This window comes from Anolis sagrei, chromosome 3 (assembly GCF_037176765.1).
Source record: "Anolis sagrei isolate rAnoSag1 chromosome 3, rAnoSag1.mat, whole genome shotgun sequence".
NCBI lineage: Eukaryota > Metazoa > Chordata > Lepidosauria > Squamata > Dactyloidae > Anolis > Anolis sagrei.
The window spans coordinates 5935042-5952541 of NC_090023.1; the positions used below are offsets into that span (position 1 = coordinate 5935042).

General features: G+C 46.1%; 1 protein-coding gene across 1 annotated transcript in view; it reads right to left on the reverse strand.

Annotated features, from left to right (window-relative positions):
- The window catches only part of PLEKHB1 (pleckstrin homology domain containing B1), a 49668-nt gene that overhangs the window by 30040 nt on the left and 2128 nt on the right, over positions 1–17500 (reverse strand). The window contains exon 2 of the mRNA XM_060771274.2: positions 4103–4221. Coding sequence (XP_060627257.1) covers positions 4103–4139 — 37 coding nt within the window. The 5' untranslated portion in view covers positions 4140–4221. The remainder of the gene's footprint in view (positions 1–4102; positions 4222–17500) is intronic.

Here is a 17500-nt window from a genome sequence, read left to right on the forward strand (position 1 = left end):
ATCTGATTATCTATCTATCTATCTATCTATCTATCTATCTATCTATCTGATCATCTATCTATCTGATCATCTATCTATCTGATCATCTATCTATCTGATCATCTATCTATCTGATTATCTATCTATCCATCTATCTGATCATCTATCTATCTATCTATCTATCTATCTGATCATCTATCTATCTGATCATCTATCTATCAATCTATCTATCTATCTATCTATCTATCTATCTATCTATCTATCTACCCATCTACCCATCTACCCATCTATCTATCTATCTATCTATCTATCTATCTATCTATCTATCTATCTATCTATCTATCTATCTATGGGTTGGATTGGATGACCCTTGGGGTCTCTTCCAACTTTAGGAATCTACCTACCTACCTACCTACCTACCTACCTATCTGATTATCTACAAATGCTTGAGCATTTCAATGGCTTCTCTTTGTAGTCTGACATGACATTTGTCAAGAATTTCTGTGTTCTCAAATAATATTCTGTGTCCAGGTTGGTTTATCAAGTGCTCTTTTATGGCTGACTTCTCTGGCTCAAGTAGCCTGTAGTGCCATGTTGCTTGATCCGTGCCTGGGCAATGCTGTGTGTTTGGGGGACCCTACGTAGACTTCTTGTCCACAGCTGCATGGTATACGTCGAATCCAACCAGAGAAGTCAGGCATAGCAGAGCACTTGCTGAGCCCAACCAAGACACAGCGTATTAGTTGAAAACACAGAAATGCTGGACCACTCTGACAACCACCAGCCAACAGAAAGGAGGAAACTATGAAAATGAACAAAATCTGGCTACTAGTATTAAAAAACCTCTAAAATTACAACAACAGCAAAACAACAGAGAGGAAACAATCAGGGACAGCTAATCACCTCTCAACTAAAGATTGCCCCAGGCACTGCCAGGCCATCAAATGCTAATCAAGGTGGTCAGTTGAAACATTCACACCTAGCTCCAACAGACAAGAGTCCTTTGTCCCACCCTGGTCATTCCACAGATATATAAATCCAATTTCCTAGTTCCAACAGACCTCACTACCTCTGAGGAAGCTTGCCATAGATGCAGGCGAAACGTCAGGAGAGAATGCCTCTCTAGAACATGGCCGTATAGCCCAAAAAAACCTACAACAACCCATCAGGCTTTCTGTTTGCTGATTCCCCATCAATAGCCACTTCCACTCTTATTCTGCTTGGCTTGCTGAATTGCTTCCAAATAGGTGGATCAGATATCGCAAAGCTAACAACTTTGACCAGACAAAGAAGCTTTAATGGGGTATTGATTTGTCTTTGCAGAACAGGAAGGAAAATGTGCACCTAGTGCTTTAAAATATATATATTACGGCTCTACATCAGGTCTGGGCAAACTTGGGCCCTCCAGGTGTTTTGGACTTCAACTCCCACAATTCCTAACAGCCTACAGACCCCTTCTTTTTCCCCTTCAGCCGCTTAAGCGGCTGAAGGGGAAAAAGAAGGGGTCTGTAGGCTGTTAGGAATTGTGGGAGTTGAAGTCCAAAACACCTGGAGGGCCCAAGTTTGCCCAAGTTTGTCCAGGCATGCTCTATATGCAATGGGGTCCCGGGAGTTGTCCTGATACCTTCTAATGCTCACCGACAACAATGGGTCAGGATGTTCTGCTTGGCAAAAGATCTGGAAAGCGACTAGGAACAGATGGCGGAGCTTCTGCCTCAGTGGATTCAGCCGTCCGCTCAGGTGGATAATCCGTCAAGCAGAGCGGATCCCGGACAAAACGTAACCTACACTGCCGAAGCTGTCCTCAACCCACCTGCTCAAGCTCCAAAGGCATGGCAGCGCCCCAGATCTGGAAAGGGGAACCCCAGAGGTCATCTAGTCCGACCTTGTTCGGCCAGGAAGGAATCCACTAGGAAAGCAGTCTAGAAAGAGATGCTTCTAACATCTTGTCTTCCAAGGCACTTGAAGGATAAAAAGTTCTTCTGAAAGTTTTTAGGTGGAATCCCCCTTTGTTGTTGTTTAGATCAAGGGAAGTCATGCTACCCCTCTATTCTGTTTTGGTTAGACCACATCTGGAATATTGTGTCCAGTTCTGGGCACCACAATTCAAGAGAGATATTGACAAGCTGGAATGTGTCCAGAAGAGGGCGACTAAAATGATCAAGGGTCTGGAGAACAAGCCCTATGAGGAGCGGCTTAAGGAGCTGGGCATGTTTAGCCTGAAGAAGAGAAGGTTGAGAGGAGATATGATAGCCATGTATAAATATGTGAGAGGAAGCCACAGGGAGGAGGAGGGAGCAAGCTTGTTTTCTGCTTCCTTGGAGACTAGGACACGAAACAATGGCTTCAAACTACAAGAGAGGAGATTCCATCTGAACATGAGGAAGAACTTCCTGACTGTGAGAGCCGTTCAGCAGTGGAACTCTCTGCCCCGGAGTGTGGTGGAGGCTCCTTCTTTGGAACCTTTTAAACAGAGGCTGGATGGCCATCTGTCAGGGGTGATTTGAATGCAATATTCCTGCTTCTTGGCAGGGGGTTGGACTGGATGGCCCAGGAGGTCTCTTCCAACTCTTTGATTCTAGGATTCTATGATTCTATGAATGCATTCGTTTGACTATTTTAATATCTTTTAAAACTTGTTTTGGGTCTTGATCAAAAGAGAAAACAACAACAATGTATTGCTGAAGGCTTTCATGGCCGGAATCACTGGGTTGCTGTGGGTTTGGGAAAACAACAACAACAGAGAGGAAACAAACAAGGACATCTAATCACCTCTCAACAAAAGATTGCTCCAGGCACTGCCAGGCAATCAAATGCTAATCAAGGTGGTCAGTTTAAACATTCACACCTAGCTCCAACCGAAGGCTTTCATGGCCAGAATCACTGGGTTGCTGTGAGTTTGGGAAATCAAATGCTAATCAAGGTGGTCAGTTGAAACATTCACCCCTAGCTCCAGCAGACAAGAGTCCTTTGTCCCACCCTTGTCATTCCACAGATATATAAATCCATTTTTCCAACTTCCAACAGACCTCACTACCTCTGAGGATGGTTGCCATAGATGCAGTTGAAACGTCAGGAGAAAATGCCTCTAGAACATGACCATATAGCCCTAAAAATCCTACAACCCAACAACAACAATGTATTGCCGAAGGCTTTCATGGTCGGAATCACTGGGTTGCTGTGAGTTTGGGAAAATAACAATAATAACAACAACAATGTATTGCGAAAGGCTTTCATGGTTGGAATCACTGGGTTGCTGTGAGTTTGGGAAAACAACAACAACAACAACAACAATGTATTGCTGAAGGCTTTCATGGCCTGAATCACTAGGTTGCTGTGAGTTTGGGAAAACAACAACAACAACAAGAACAACAACAACATTGAGTATCCGTGCCAAGTTTGGTCCAGATCCATAATTTTTTGAGTCCACAGTGTTCTCTGGATGTAGGTGAACTACAACTCCCAAGCTCAAGGTCAATGCCCACCAAACCCTTCCAGTATTTTCTGTTCATCATGGGAGTTCTGTATACTCAATATGTCCAAATGTGAACACTGGCGGAGTTTGGGGGAAATAGACCTTGACATTTGGGAGTTGTAGTTGCTGGGATTTATAGTTCACCTACAATCAAAGAGCATTCTGAACTCCACCAACAAACTTCCCACAACGAACCTCGACGACCAACAGAAAATACCATGTTTTCTGATGTCCCATGGGGTCTCTTCCAACTTTGTTATTCTATGATTCGTGATTCTAAGCCAGGCCTGGGCAAACTTTGGCCCTCCAGGTGTTTTGGACTTCAACTCCCACAATTCCTAACAGCCTACCGGCTGTTAGGAATTGTGGGAGTTGAAGTCCAAAACACCTGGAGGGCCCAAGTTTGGCCATGCCTGTTCTAAGCCATCGGTGTGTCCCTTCAAAACAGGAGATTCCACCTGAACATTAGGAAGAACTTCTTAGAGCTGTTCAGCAGTGGAACTCTCTGCTTTGGAGTGTGGTGGAAGCTCCTTCCTTGGAGGAAACTAGGACTAAGAGTCATGGCTTCTAAGCCATCGATGTGTCCCATCAAAAGAGACGATCTCCCCTTGTGGTCCCTTTCCATCCCATCCCATCCGCATCACTTACTCTGCCTCCAAAGCCATCCGCATTTCAGGAGAGCCATTTCCGCAGCGATTCTCTCTCTTCGCCTTCTTCTTCTTGGCAAAGTCTCTTCCTTCTTCGCAAAGTCTTTCCTGGCAGCAGAGCTTCAGAAAGCAAAGAAGGGCCAACGTTAGAGGAGCCTTCGTTAAGGGACTCTCAAACCATCCCTTGGAGACGCATCTAACCAGCTCTGCGCTTCCCTGGTTGTTGTTTTCCTCCTCCTGTTAAACAACAACGTTGTTTTGGCTCGTAGGAATTTTCCAAACCCAGGCATCAATCGGGGTCATTGGCTTGGCTATATATAGGCAGCAAGTTGTGTGTCACTCCAGCTCCCTCTTTCCTAAATAAATAAAGACTCCGCTCGAATGATCTGTGTTATATGTGCGGTTGCGTCAGGAGGAGGGCAGAGTGTTAATTTCCCTCCGTGGGATTTAGAGATTAGCCGTGTCGGCTTCTATGTTTAACTGTGCCCGTCTAGAAAGCACCTGAGTTTAGCCTAGATCCTTCCAGAAGGTTCCCTAAAGAGCCCCAGTTCCGTTTGTCCTCCGGCTAACGAACGATTGCAAAATCAAATTGATGGAAAATGGGTTAAAAGGCCTGCGATCGTGGTATAAATGACGTCGAGCATGCCCCCCCCCAACAAGGGATGGTGACTTATAGTTCTGCAAAGGACAAAGGTACCAGACTGCACAAAAGTCTTGGTCAATTTGCCAAGGCCTTAACAACAATGAGGACCCCATGAAATTTTGGGAATAGCTAGACCTTGGGGTCTCTGTCTCTCTCGGGAGCTGTAGTTCTCCAAGGACGGGGAGCAAAGCTTGTTTCCAGAAACATGAACAATAGCCTGGGCAGCTGGTGGCCCTCGGAGGAATTGCCCAGCCCTCAGCTTGCCCCTTTGGCAAAAATCTTAACCATATTTCCTCCTGAAGGACAAAAGGTCCTCGAAAAACCTTTTGCCTTCGCTCTGATTAACTCAGCTATCTCCACCAAGAAACAATCACCCCAGTCTACACATGTTGATAGATCAGGCTGGCTTGAGATTTCCCCTTTGTCTCGCCGGCCACATGGCATTTCCTTTCCCAGATTCCTTTGTGCTCCCTCATCCCGCCTCCATCTCTCCTGATTGGCTGTTGCCACCAGGTGGCAGAGGTCCCCCCATTGGTTCCTACGGACCACTGGAGTTTCCTGACTGGTCCAGAGGCACCGGGGGCAGGGAACAACAGGGAAGCCGGGGCGGGGAGTTTGAACTCTGCAACTTTGAATTTGCCATAAATATGCCTCTGATCAATATACTGGTATGCTTGTGGGTGAGCTATCCCCGCATTTGCATCCAACTCAGCTGAATCGCTCATTAAACCTCGATGCCTCTTCTTCGCCTTGGCAAGAGTTTCATTTCAATTATTAATATCAATAAAATTGCTGGAATCAGGCTTCTCTGACGGCTCGCCAAGGTTATAGACCCTCTTTGGTGCAGTCCCAGGGGTCTCTCTTACTGGGGAGACCCTCCTAAAGTCCGTATTGACTTCATAAACACAACCAGAGGCGAGTCAGGATTCAGCATCAACACTGTAGAATTAATGCAATTTTTAAAGAAATGCGTACTTTTGGATTTTTAAAATGTTTTATCTGATTGGATTTACACATTATTGAAGTCGAACATGACCCCCCTCCCCAATAAAAGATAGTAACTTATAGTTTTGCTAAGGACAAGGACACCAGACTAGATAATAAGGGTTAAGTCTTGGTCAATTTGCCAAGACACTAACAACAACAAGGACCCCTTCCCATGTTAGATAGTGTGTACATTTAATCAAGGTTTTATGCCCTGTGCTTCATATATAGCGGAAGGTAGCACATTTATTGCTGAGAAACCCCCTCCCTTTACACTTATGTACTCTCTTGAACTTCTATGGGACTCTGGTGGGAGGGATAAGTGGGTATGTTTTCTATATCATGATTTCTATATTTCTCCCTTCGGAAAGCCACCCTTTGTCCTGATCTGTTACTATTTTAAATCTCCTTTCACTGAAACTTCAGCCAAAATTCCCTCATTGTTTCTATATCTTAGCACCCAGAAAATCCGGATCTGGCAGGCTTGCCAGAAATCAACGTTTATTAAAGCTAATCAAAGACAATAAGAAAGGTTGTCTCGCAGGCCTCCAGGACTCGTTGGACATTTCCCATTTTCAATAATCCTGTCAAGAATCCATTGTTTCCCTCTCGTCCTGTCTCTCTCTCTCCTGATTCATCAGGACACCGAGGCAGCAGAAGCCCAGTGATTGGCCCAGGCGCTCAGGAGGCGACCAAGCCTCCGCCCAGCTGTAGCGCACCAGCCAATCACCGTCGAGCCAGCAGAGAGGCGAGGAACAGGAAATTCAAACCTGACAACTCCATTTCTGTATAAAAAAAGGCTTCTATTTGTACACATGTTATGCTTAGCTTGGCGAAATATTGCTGCTTTGCATCCTTTTCCGCTGAATCGCAATAAAATCATCTCGGTGGCGCTTCCTTCAACAAATGCCTCTAGAACATGGCCATATAGCCCGAAAAAACCCACAAGAACCGAGTTTGGTGAGATTTCTTTTGGGAACTTAGGAAAATCTTTTAAATTGTGGCTTCTCTTTGCTCACCACTGTAGCGAGCCCTCTTTGGTGGATCCGCAGGGTCTCTCCTTCAGGGCCAGACCCTTTTAAATTCCTTCTTGATTTCATTATGTTCAATATACACAATGCAGTCAAGCAGTGAGAGTATCTGCGTAGAGGTAGCCTGGCTGTTGTTGCCTGGAGGCATCCTTTGTTTGGGAGGTGTTACTCAATGCTATTCAAGCTTGCTAACTGCTGCAATATTCACAGTTGCTTCAAACAGAAAAGAGTTCTTTGTCCCACCCTATGCACTATACATACATATACATGTGTGTGTGTGTGTGTGTGTGTGTATGTATCTTACTTAGGTGATCCCTCGTAGTTGGTTAAATGTCCTTTGACCAGTATCTGGCCACTTGGAGTGCCTCTGGTGTTGCCGCAAGAAGGTCCTCCTTGGTGCAAGTGGCAGGGCTCAGGGTGCATTGCAGCAAATGGTCAGTTGCATGCCATGGATTCCACCCTGTAGCCCCATTTCTTGAGGTTGGCTCTGCATCTCGTGGTGCCAGAGTGCAGTATGTTCAGCTCCTTCCAAGTTGTGTGCCCAGGGGGAGAGTCTCTCACCTGGTATCACCCACGGATTGAGGTGCTGGGTTTGGGCCTGCCACTTTTGGACTCTTGCTTGCTGAGGTGTTCCAGCGAGTGTCTCTGTAGATCTAAGAAAACTATGTCTTGATTTAAGTCGTCGGCGTGCTGGCTGATACCCAAACAAGGGATGAGCTGGAGATGTCTCTGCCTTGGTCCTTTCACTATTGGCTGCTACTTCCCGGCGGATGTCAGGTGGTGCAATACCCGCTAAGCAGTGTAATTTCTCCAGTGGTGTAGGGTGCAGACACCCCGTGACAATGCGGCATGTCTCATTAAGAGCCACATCTACTGTTTTAGTGTGGTGAGATGTGTTCCATACTGGGCATGCGTATTCAGCAGCAGAGTAGCACAGCGCAAGGGCAAGTGTCTTCACTGTGTCTGGTTGTGATCCCCAGGTTGTGCCAGTCAGCTTCGTATGATATTGTTTCTAGCGGCCACTTTTTGCTTGATGTTCAGGTAGAGCTTCTTGTAGGTCAGAGCACGGTCCAAAGTGACTCCCAGGTATTTGGGTAACTGGTGTTGTTGTTGTTCATTCGTTCAGTCGTCTCCGACTCTTCGTGACCTCATGGACCAGCCCACGCCAGAGCTCCCTGTCGGCCGTTACCACCCCCAGCTCCCTCAAGGTCAGTCCAGTCATTTCAAGGATGCCATCCATCCATCTTGCCCTTGGTCGGCCCCTCTTCCTTTTGCCTTCCACTTTCCCCAACATAATTGTCTTCTTGGGTAACTGGTATCAAACTGCATTCATTTCTACAGTGTAGATGCACCCCTTGTACAGAGTCACGAAAAGAGGGAATAAACGCCCACCTACAGCTTTCCCGTTCGACAGCATAAATAAGCCAACGTGTTCGGAAAACATGATTTTGCTAATTTGCGGAGACATCTATACTCGGTGTGAGACTTTGGAATTAGCCGAATTGCAGCCACGGCAGATAATGCCATAATCGGCGTCTCCGAGGGATTTGGGTCACGCAGGGCTGAGTGGGCAGGCGGGGATCTGCCGGGATCCCAAAAGGGGAAAATGCACAGAGATACAGATCTATTGCACAAAAACATGGTCCATGACTCTCCTCGTAATCTGCTTGAAGGCAAGGTGAAGCATGTCAACACATCGGAGTGGAAAAACACTGGAGGAATCGACAACCGAGGCTTGCAATCCTACACACTTTCTGGAGGAGGAGGAGGCCCTATTTCAGTCAGAGGGATTTAAGTATGTACATAGTATATAGCAAGCATTCTCTCCTGACATTTCGCCTGCATCTGTGGCTAATGGCATCTGTTGGAAATGAGGCAAGTGGAGTGTGTATGTATGTATATGTACGTGTGTGTGTATATCTATATTTGTGTAGTGCCCAAGGTGGGATAAAGAATCCTTGTCTGTTGGAAGCAATTAGTAAGCTTGAATACCATTGAGTAACACTTCCCAAACAAAGGATGCCTCCAGGCAATTATAGACAGGCTACCTCTATGCAAAAGTAGGCTGTTAGGAATTGTGAGAGTCAAAATCCAAAACACCTGGAGGGCTGAAGTTTGCCTGCCTACCTGGATAATATGTATTTTCTAAGGCTTTCATGGCCAGAATCACTGGGTTGTTGTAGGTTTTTTCGGGCTATATGGCCATGTTCTAGAGGCATTTTCTCCTGACGTTTCGCCTGCATCTATGGCAAGCATCCTCAGAGGTAATCTAATGACCTCTCAACAAAAGATTGCCCCAGGCACTGCCAGGCCGTCAAATGCTAATCAAGGTGGTCAGTTGAAAAATGCACACCTACCTCCAACAGACAAGAGTTCTTTGCCTCACCCTAGTCATTCCACAGATATATAAACTCTTCTTCCTAGTTCCAACAGACCTCACTACCTCTGAGGATGCTTGCCATAGATGCAGGCAAAACGTCAGGAGAAAATGCCTCTAGAACATGGCCATATAGCCCGAAAAAACCTACAACAATCCACTAAATATGTATTTGTTTGGATTTGTTTGTTTCAAGCAAGCATGAATGCTGCAATTAGCAAGCTTGATTAGTATTGTATAGCCTTGCAGCTGCAAAGTCAATCAGCAAGGGTATTCGCATAGAGATAGCTTGGCTGTTGTTGCCTGGAGGCATCCTTCGTTTTGGAGGCTCGATGAAATTCAAACTCGCTAATTGTACCATTCACACTTGCTTCAAACAGGCAAGACTTCTTTCTCCCACCCTGGACACTACACACACACACACATCTATATAAATAAAAATTTAATGTTAGTTTGTGGGATTAACATAACTCAAAAACCACTGGACGAATTGACACGAAATTTGGACACAAAACACCTATCAAGCCAACAAGTGACCATCACTCATAAAAACACTGAAAAACACAGTGGAAGGGACTTCAAAAGCCAAACAAGCAAAAAAAACATTACAATGCATGCGCAAAACCACATGTATACACACACACACACACACACACACACACACATACATATACAGAAATATAGGCACACACATATACACATACATACATACACACACACAAAACACATAGACACAGACTGGGTCACAGCAATGCGTGGCAGGGGACAGCTTGTGTGTATATATATATATATATATATATACACACACACACACACACATACATACACATTTCACTTGCCTCATTTCCAACAGATGCCATGAGCCACATAGAATCATAGAATCATAGAATCAAAGAGTTGGAAGAGACCTCATGGGTCATCCAGTCCAACCCCATTCTGCCAAGAAGCAGGAATGTTGCATTCAAATCACCCCTGACAGATGGCCATCCAGCCTCTGCTTAAAAGCTTCCAAAGAAGGAGCCTCCACCACACTCCGGGGCAGAGAGTTCCACTGCTGAACGGCACAGATGCAGGCGAAACATCAGGACAGAATGCTGCTTGACCAAAGCTGTACAGCCCAGAAAATTCATAGCAACCCAGTCTTCAGCCTTCTCTGCCGAAGCGTGCGGATGCCTCACCAAACCACAACTACAGCCATGGCTGTTAAAAGTGGTGTCAAACTGGATTAATTCTGCAGTGTAGATGCAGCCCAAAACAAACTGAACACCTGATGTTTGTGATGTGGAATATACCAGCTCATGAGTAACTAGAGTAGCAAGAGAGCAAAGGTAATGAAGTAAATAAGATGCAAGCAACACTATACACTCAACCCTCTGTATTATTGATTCTGCATATCTAGAATTTCAACCTTCCAGGACTTGAAAGTGTTGTTTGAAATTTGCACAAAGCAAACCCTATTGCTATGCCATTGTATGTATATAATGCAGTGATTCCCAACCTTTGGTCCTCCAGTCTTTTTGGACTTCAACTCCCATCTTACCAGCTATTAGGAATTGTGGGAACTGAAGTCCACAACACCTGGAGGACCAAAGGTTGGGAACCATTGATATAATGGGATCATGAGCATCCATGCGGTTTGGTATCCATTAGGAAGTTTTGGAAGCAAAATCCAAAGTATGCCAAGGATTTGCTGCATTACATATGGACTTTATAGTCTTGGTATAAGATAGCTTCCTGTAGTCCTATCAGGTAAAGGTAAAGGTTTTCCCCTGACATGAAGTCCAGTCGTGTCCGACTCTGGGGGTTGGTGCTCATCTCCATTTCTAAGCCGAAGAGCCGGCGTTGTCCGTAGACACCTCCATGGTCATGTGGCCAGCATGACTGCATGAAGCCTGTTACCTTCCTGCCAAGGTAAAAGGTAAAGTAAAGGTTGTCCCCTGACATTAAGTCCAGTCATGTCTGACTCTGGGAGTTGGTGGTCATCTCCATTTCTAAGCCGAAGAGCCAGCGTTATCCATAGACACCTCCATGGGCATGTGGCCAGCATGACTGCATGGAGCACCCTTACCTTTCCATCGGAGTGGTACCTATTGATCTACTCACATTTGCATGTTTTCAAACTGCTAGGCTGGCAGAAGCTGGGGCTGACAGCAGGAGCTCACCCCGCTCCTCGGATTTGAACCTGCGACCTTTCAGTCAACAAGCACAGCAGCTCAGCGGTTTAACCCACTGTACCTCCAAGGATTCTATGTACTCCTAATAAAAGGTAAAGGTTGTCCCCTGACATTAAGTCCAGTTGTGTCCGACTCAGGGAGTTGGTGGTCATCTCTATTTCTAACCTAAAGAGCCGGTTTTGTCCGCAGACACCTCCAAGGTCATGTGGCCAGCATGACTGCATGGAGCGCCCTTACCTTCCTGCAGAAGCAGTACCTATTGATCTACTCACATTTGCAGGTTTTCAAACTGATAGGTTGGCAGAAGCTGGGGCTGACAGTGGGAGCTCACCCTGCTCCCTGGATTTGAACCTACGACCTTTCGGTCAACAAGCTCAGCAGCTCAGTGGTTTAACCCACTGTGACACCAAGGGTTCCATGTACTCCTAATAAAAGGTAAAAGTTGTCCCCTGACATTAAGTCCAGTCGTGTCCGACTCCGGGGTGTGGTGCTCATCTCCATTTCTAAGCCGAAGAGACGGCGTTGTCCGTAGACACCTCTAAGGTCATGTGGCCAGCATGACTGCATGGAGCGCCCTTACCTTCCTGCAGAAGCAGTACCTATTGATCTACTCACATTTGCAGGTTTTCGAACTGTTAGGTTGGCAGAAGCTGGGGCTGACAGTGGGAGCTCACCCTGCTCCCTGGATTTGAACCTACGACCTTTCGGTCAACAAGCTCAGCAGCTCAGTGGTTTAACCCACTGTGACACCAAGGGTTCCATGTACTCCTAATAAAAGGTAAAAGTTGTCCCCTGACATTAAGTCCAGTCGTGTCCGACTCCGGGGTGTGGTGCTCATCTCCATTTCTAAGCCGAAGAGACGGCGTTGTCCGTAGACACCTCTAAGGTCATGTGGCCAGCATGACTGCATGGAGCGCCCTTACCTTCCTGCAGAAGCAGTACCTATTGATCTACTCACATTTGCAGGTTTTCGAACTGATAGGTTGGCAGAAGCTGGGGCTGACAGCGGGAGCTCACCCCGCTTCTCGGATTTGAACCTGCGACCTTTCGGTCAACAAGCACAGCAGCTCAGCGGTTTAACCCACTGTACCTCCAAGGATTCTATGTACTCCTAATAAAAGGTAAAGGTAGTCCCCTGACATTAAGTCCAGTCGTGTCCGACTCCGGGGTGTGGTGCTCATCTCCATTTCTAAACCGAAGAGCCGGCGTTGTCCGCAGACACCTCCAAGGTCATGTGGCTGGTATAACTGTATGGAGCACTGTAACCTTCCTGCCAAGATAGTACTTATTGATCTACTCACATTTGCATGTTTTTGAACTGCTAGGTTGGCAGAAGCTGGGGCTAACAGCGGGAGCTCACCCCACTCCCCAGATTTGAACCTGCGACCTTTCAGTCAACAAGCTCAGCAGTTTAACCCACTGTGTACTCCTAATACTATGGGATAAGCCCAATATTAATCCCAATTCAAGTAGACCTACTCAAATTGGACTATATCCATTGTAGAATTAATTCAGTTTGATACCACTTTTAACTGCCATGGGTCAATGCTACAGGATCATGGGAGTTGTAGTTTGGCGAGGCACTGGCCCTCTTTGGCAGAGAAGGATAAAAACTTTGCAAAAGTGCAGTCCCCATGATGCCATAGCATAGAACCATGGCAATTAAATAGTGACAAACAGCATTAATGTATATAAATAAAAATGTAATGTTCGTTTGTGGGATTAATATAACTCAAAAACCACTGGACAAATTGACACGAAATGTGGACACAACACACCTAACAGTCCAATGAGTGTCCATCACCCATAAACGCACACACACACACACAAAACCCCAGAAGAACAGACTTAAAACCCCCAAAAATACACCATATATACATACACACGTACACTCATATAAATATGCACATGCACACATTCATACACACACACATATATGCACAAACACACACAAATACACACATATACATACATACATATACATATCCACATACATACATGTATACACACAAATATGCATATAGACAAGCACACACATATACACAATATGCATGCACACATATAAACACAAAAATACACAAATATTTACACACACATATGCAAACACACATATATACACAAATTTATACACACATATACACAATATGCATGTACACATAGAAACACATAAATACACACACACAACCGTCTGTTTGTCCCATAGAAATATCTGAAAATCCCCATTTTTTCTGGTTTAGACTAAATAGGAAACGATCACTCCTCATTGTTGTGTGTATTGTTGTGTGTCTTTGTGTTGTTTACAACTTAGGGCAACTATCATGGCGTCATCTTGGTACGCTTTGCTGAAAGGGATTTACTTTTGCCTTCCTCTGAGGCTGAGAGAGTGTGACTTGCCCAAGATCCCCTTCAAGGCTGAGTGGGAATTCGAACCCAGATCTCCAGAGTTGTAGTCCAACGTTCAAACCATGTTGGCTCTCAATAGCTCTGGTGTCCCATTAATTGTAGGGAAAGTGCAGACATCCTCCTCTGGGCAAAGTTACCGGTAATCCTGCTGAAAGCAGAGTCTGTTCTTACCCAAGGGCTTTCCCATCTGATGTTACACAACCGTGACACACAACTGTATCAGAGGCCAGTCTGCCAACACACATTCACCTGCATCCCTAGGTGTCTATTCATAGACCGTCTATTAATAGGTGGACATCGGTGCTGGGCTAGGGAGACAAGATCTGGGAATTTTTAACCAATAGCATCCCAATATACCAGGTATGGGCAAAACCAGGCACGGATGTGGCCCCTTGGGCTCTTTTCTCAGGCCCTCTCTCTCGACATCCTATCCTTCCTTCTTTCTCTCGTTCCTTCCTCCTTCCCTCCCCTCTTCCTTCCCTCCCCCCGTTCTCTCTCCTTCCTCCCTTCCTTTCCACCCCTCCTTTCCTTCCCTCTTTCTCTTTCCCTCTCTCCCTCTTTCTCCTTCCTTCCTTCCCTTTTATCTTTTCTTCCTTCTCTCTTTCTTTCTTCCCTCCTTCCCTCCCTTCCTATTTCTCCCTCCCTCCATTCCCTTCCACTATTTCGTCCTTTCTTCCTTCTCTTTCCTTCCTCCTTCCCTCCCTCCCTCCCTTCTCTTTTTCCATCCTTATCTTCCACCCTTTCATTCTTCCTTCCTTCCCTTTTGTCTTTCCTTCCTTCAGTCTTTCCTTCCTCTTTCTCCTTCTATCCTTCCCTCTCTCCCTTCCTTCCTTCTTTCCTTCCCTTCCTTCCGTCTCTCCCTCTTTCTTCTCCCATCCCTTTTGTCCTTCCTTCTCTTCCTCCCTTTTGCCCTTCCTTCTCTCTTTCCTCCTTCCTTCCTTCCTTCCTTACTTCCTTTTCTTCCTTCTCTTCCTCCCTTCTTTCCTTCCTTCCTTCCTTCCATCCTTCTCTTCCTTTTCATCCTTCCTTCCTTACCTTTTGTTTTTCCCTTCTTTTGTCTTTCCTTCCCTCTTTCCTCCCTCCCTCCCTCTTTCTCCTTCTTCTATCCCTCCCTTCCATCCTTCCTTCCCTCTTTCCTCCCTTCCTCCCTCTTTCTCCTTCTTCTATCCCTCCCATCCTTCCTTCCCTCTTTCCTCCCTGCTGCCCTCTCCCTCTTTCTCCATCCATCTTTTCCTTCCTCTCCTTTGTTCTTGCTTCCTTCCTTTCCTCTTTCTCCTTCCTTCCCTCTCTCCCTCTTTCTCCTTCCTTCCCCGCTTTTGTCTTTCCTTCCTTCTCTCTTTTCTCCCTTCTTTCTTCCCTTCTTCCCTCCCTCCCTCCATTCCCTTCCACCCTTTCGTTCTTCTTTATCTCTTTCCTTCCTCCTTCCCTTCCTTTCTTCCATCCTTCTCTTCCTCCCTTTCTTCCTTCGTTCTCTTTTTCCTTCCTCCTTCCCTTCCTTCCATCCTTCTCTTCCACCCTTTTGGCCTTCCTTCCCTCTTGTCCTTCCTTCCCTCTTTCCCTCCCTCCCTCTTTCTCCTATCCTTCCCTTCCATCCATCCTTCCCTCTTTCCCTCCTTCCCTCTTTCTCTTTCCATCCTCCCCTTTGCCCTTCCTTCCTTCCCTCTTTCTCCTTCTATCTTTCCCTTCCATCCCTCTTTCCCTCCTTCCCTCTTTCCCTTTCCATCCTCCCCTTTGCCCTTCCTTCCTTCCCTCTTTCTCCTTCTATCCTTCCCTTCCATCCCTCCTTCCCTCCTTCTCCTTCTATCCTTCCCTTCCATCCCTCCTTCCCTCTTTCCATCCTCCCCTTTATCCTTCCCTCCTTTCCTTTCCTCCCTCCCTCTTTCCCCTTCCATCCTTCCCTTCCTCCCTTTTGTCTTTCCTTCCTTCTGTCTTCCCTTCTTCCTTCCCTTCCTTCCTTCCTTCCTTCACCGGGCAGACAGTCCTCTTAGCAGGGAATGCCCCCAACTTAGAAAGTTTGGCCAAGGCTGCAACATGCAGTATCTTGAACCTTCCCGTAATAGCATATCACTCTCGTCTCCAGCCTTCCCTTCAAATTCCCTTTTCCCCTTCCAAGCAAAAAATGCAACGAAGAGAGCATGGTGCTGTCGCCTCACCTGCATTTGGAAAACATTTGGAGCAAAAGACTCCCAAAAGCAAAATCACTGGGGAAGGGGAGGAGAGATCTTTGCCAAAAGGGAAACCGCGAAAGGGAGACTTGCTCATCTGCATTTGAAACAAGGTTTGGATCAAGTCAAGCTACCCTGGGAAGGGAAATTCTAAAACAAGACAAATATATCAACTCACCTGCATATGAAAAACCTCTGGATCTAAATCAGCCCTCCAGGTGTTTTGGATTTCAACTCCCACCATTCCTAACAGCCTCAGGCCCTTTCTCTTTCCTTTTCCACTTAAGCAGCTAAGGAGGAAAAGAAGGGAGCCTGAAACTGTTATGAATGGTGGGACTTGAAGTCCAAAACACCTGGAGGGCCCAAGCTTGCCCATGCCTAATCTAAACATTTCCCCACGTGAAATGACCTGGGAAAGGTGGGGAAGAAAAAAAGCTCTTGCTAAAGCAACAACAACAAACCAAGCTTTGTGTCTAGATCCAGGGAAGTCATGCTCCCCATGCTCTATTCTGCCCTGGTCAGACCACACCTGGAATCACACTGTGTCCAATTCTGGGCAACACAATTGAAGGGAGATGTTGACTCTAAGCTGGAATGTGTCCAGAGGAGGGCTACTCAAAGGATCAAGGTTCTGGAGAACAAGTCCTATGAGGAGTGGCTTAAAGAGCTGCATGTTTAGCCTGCAGAAAAGAAGGCTGAGAGGAGACATGATGAGGGCCAGTATCAAGATGTGAGGAGAAGTCATAGAGAGGAGGAAGCAAGCTTGTTTTCTGCTGCCCTGGAGACTAGGACACAATGGAACAATGGCTTCAAACTACAGGAAAGGAAAGAGATTCCACCTGAACATTAGGAAGAACTCCCTAACTGTGAGAGAGAGCTGTTCAGTAGTGGAACTCTCTGCACCGAAGTGTGGTGGAGGCTCCTTCTCTGGAGGCTTTGAAGCAGAGGCTGGGTGGCCATCTGTCAGGGGTGCTTTAAATGTGATTTTCCTGCTTCTTGGCAGAATGGGGTTGGACTGGATGGCCCATGAGGTCTCTTCCAACTCTAGGATTCTATGATTCTAAAGATAGCAACTCACTTGCATTTGAAAGCCTTAGGAGCAAAATATATCCCCCAGAAAGATCACCTGGGACAGGTGGGGAGAGTAGATATCTTGCAAAAAAAACCAAACCAAACTAAGACAGGGAGACAGATAATCTCACCTGCATTTTGAAAACACCAAGATCAAAACAACTTTCCCAAGTAAAGTGACCCGGGGAAGGTGAGGGAGAAAAGAGCTCTTGCCAAAACAACAACAAACCAAGATAAAGGTTGTATTATCAAAGGCTTTCATGGCTGGAATCACTGGGTTGTTGTGGGTTTTTTCGGGCTATATGGCCATGTTCTAGAAGCATTCTCTTCTGATGTTTCACTTGCATCTATGGCAAGCATCCTCAGAAGTTGTGAGACCTCACAACCTCTGAGGATGCTTGCCATAGATGCAGGCGAAACATCAGGAGAGAATGCTTCTAGAACATGGCCATATAGCCCAAAAAAACTCCAACAACCCAGAGATAAAGACTGCATTTGAAACCCTTTGGAGCAAAAGATTCCCCCCAGCAGGATCCCCTGGGGAAAAATGG